The following is a 2704-nucleotide window of genomic DNA, read 5'->3' on the forward strand; positions in this document are numbered from 1 at the left end:
GTGTGTGTGTGTGTGCACGCGCGCGCGCGTGCATGCGTGCGTGCGTGCATGCGTGTGCGAGAGAGAGAGAGAGAGAGAGAGAGAGAGAGAGAGAGAGAGAGAGAGAGAGAGAGAGAGGGAGGGAAAACGAGGGGGCGGGTGGGTGGGGGGGGGCGTGTGTGTGTGTGTGTGGGGGGGGGGGGGGGGGGGGCGTAAACGTTTGTCAGACAGACAGAGCCTCCAGGCCAGCTGGGGGTCTCCGCTCCTCTTTAAGAGCCGTGCGTAACTAAAGAGCGCACGCAGCAACAACCCCACCGGGAACAACTCAACACATCTCTCTCCTTCTCCTCCTGACTGACTGTCTGTCTGTGTCCTCAGGTCTCTGTGCGAACACGAGAATAACGGCGACGAGAGAGAGAAACACACATACGACAGGATTTTTTAAAAAGAGAAGAGGATTTATTATTATTTTCTTTTGATTTGTGCGCACGGACTCTAACATGATGTCTTATCTGAAACAACCGCCGTACACCGTCAACGGTCTGAGTCTATCTACCTCTGGTATGGATCTGCTGCATCCCTCCGTCGGATATCCAGGTATGGACAATCGCACGCTGCTTCATAATACGAATAGCTATTGTAAATGTTTTTACTCATTATCATAATATTTTGTAATCGTCAAAGGTTGTGATTTATTTTGCTTAGCTATTTGGATTAACGAAACATTAATTTGTAACATAAATAAGCCTTTCCTATTTCTGCAACTAAAAGGCCTTTCATTTATATAACTGATTCTTGTGTAGTCTAATTACATAATATAATGTTTCTTATCAGTCTATTAATCCGTTTGTAATCAATCCAACAAACCTTGTGGACAAAAGTAAAGTAGCTATAATTGAATTTAAAGGGGGCCGTGGTCGGTTATTTTTAAAACACCTTACAAGGGAGAAATTAAGAACAACATTTAGAGAGAAAGACAGAAAGTTGTTGTTGCATTCTATTCATGTTTCTTTTCCCCTTCACGCAGCACATCCTCGGAAACAGAGGCGAGAGCGCACGACCTTCACGCGGGGGCAGCTCGACATCTTGGAGAACCTGTTCTCCAAGACGCGCTATCCTGACATCTTCATGAGAGAGGAAGTGGCCTTGAAGATCAACCTGCCTGAGTCCAGAGTTCAGGTGTGTGTCTAATCAATCACCTGCGCGCACACTTAATTATATGGCTGAGACTGAGGTGACAGACTAGGCACTGGCAGTGGTTCTCAAACTTCTTAGCTGGAGACCCAAAATAAAGATTTGATGTCTCCCCGGGACCCAAACTATAGTGAAAATAGCAGACCTACAAGCTCACTACGCCGCTTCGCGTTGTGAGCTTGTAGATTGGCTATTTTCACTACTTCTTAAACATTGTTTTCTAATTAATGGAATTTATTTGATTTAAAAGAAGATATGTATTACATTATTTGGAAAAATCATTGAGTTTTTTTTTTTTTTTTTTTTTTATTAAAAATAATAACAATTAAAAAGAAAATGTAGGAAACCAAAAATTAAGAGATATTTACTCGCGAGCCATAAAAATTGATCCGCGACCCACAAATGGGTCCCAACCCACTGTTTGGGAAACAGTGGACTAGAGTAGCCTATCCTCTCGACAATTAGGCCACCCCAACAAAACACCATTTTCCCCAAATGGCCTAAAAATAACATTGTTTAAATGCCTGAATGATTTGATTTATTTATGTATGTATGTATATATATAGACTTCAAATGAATCATTGATGAACTGTGATGTTTCTTTCAGGTATGGTTCAAGAACAGGAGGGCCAAGTGTCGCCAGCAGGCCCAGCAAGCCCAAAGCGGCGCGCAGAGCAAGACTGCCCCCAAGCCGGTGAAAAAGAAAGCTTCTCCCATCGGAGAGGCGAGCTCCGAGAGCGGTGCCAGCGGCCAGTTCACCCCGCCGTCGAGCACATCCATCCCGCCCGTGAGCACCAGCAGCGCGCCCGTGTCCATCTGGAGCCCCGCGTCCATCTCGCCGCTCTCAGACCCGCTCTCTACCTCCTCGTCGTCCTGCATGCAGCGCTCCTACCCCATGACCTACACCCAGGCGTCGGGCTACAACCAGGGATACTCGGGCTCCTCGGGGTCCTACTTCGGAGGGATGGACTGCGGGTCGTACCTCTCCCCGATGCACCATCAGCTGTCCGGCTCCACGATGAGCCCCATGGGAACCACCGGCGTCTCCGGCCACCTCAACCCGGCGTCCTCGCTCTCCACGTCGGCCTACGGGGCGGCCGGGCTGGGCTTCAGTGGCGCAGCGGACTGTCTGGACTATAAGGACCAAACCGCCGCCTCGTGGAAACTCAATTTCAACTCGGACTGTTTGGATTATAAAGACCAGGCCACGTCGTGGAAATTTCAGGTGTTGTGAAAATATCTTGCCCAATTCAAGACTATATCCCTCACCGCTACGTTGGGTGCTGCTTCGTCGCAAAACATTGGAGATCTGTTTTTTGTTTTTTACGACTAAAAGCCCCAAATAGGTCTACCTCTTCCTCGGGCAGAACAGAGACAGTTGTTTCACCTGTTGGGTTAACTTATGTTGGGTTAACTTATTGAACATTCAGAGTGAACTCTCCTATAATAACTTTGATCAACGACATGAACGAACAAATCGTTAGCCAGGAAGAAAATGACCAAGAAAGAGAGTCCAGCTTCAGCTAAGTGG

The 2704-nt window shown here is 47.3% G+C and overlaps 1 protein-coding gene across 1 annotated transcript; it reads left to right on the top strand.

Moving 5' to 3' along the window:
- Window positions 1-479: 479 nt before the first annotated feature.
- LOC311062730 (homeobox protein OTX2-like) lies at window positions 480-2407 on the top strand (the record flags this gene model as incomplete). The annotated part of the gene is made up of 3 exons (XM_084081945.1): window positions 480-576; window positions 1007-1158; window positions 1781-2407. The coding sequence occupies 3 exons, from the start codon at window positions 480-482 to the stop codon at window positions 2405-2407; spliced, it is 876 nt and encodes a 291-aa protein (XP_083938071.1).
- Window positions 2408-2704: the final 297 nt, after the last annotated feature.

The sequence above is a fragment of the Gymnoscopelus microlampas genome, assembly GCF_963454915.1.
Source record: "Gymnoscopelus microlampas genome assembly, chromosome: 16".
NCBI lineage: Eukaryota > Metazoa > Chordata > Actinopteri > Myctophiformes > Myctophidae > Gymnoscopelus > Gymnoscopelus microlampas.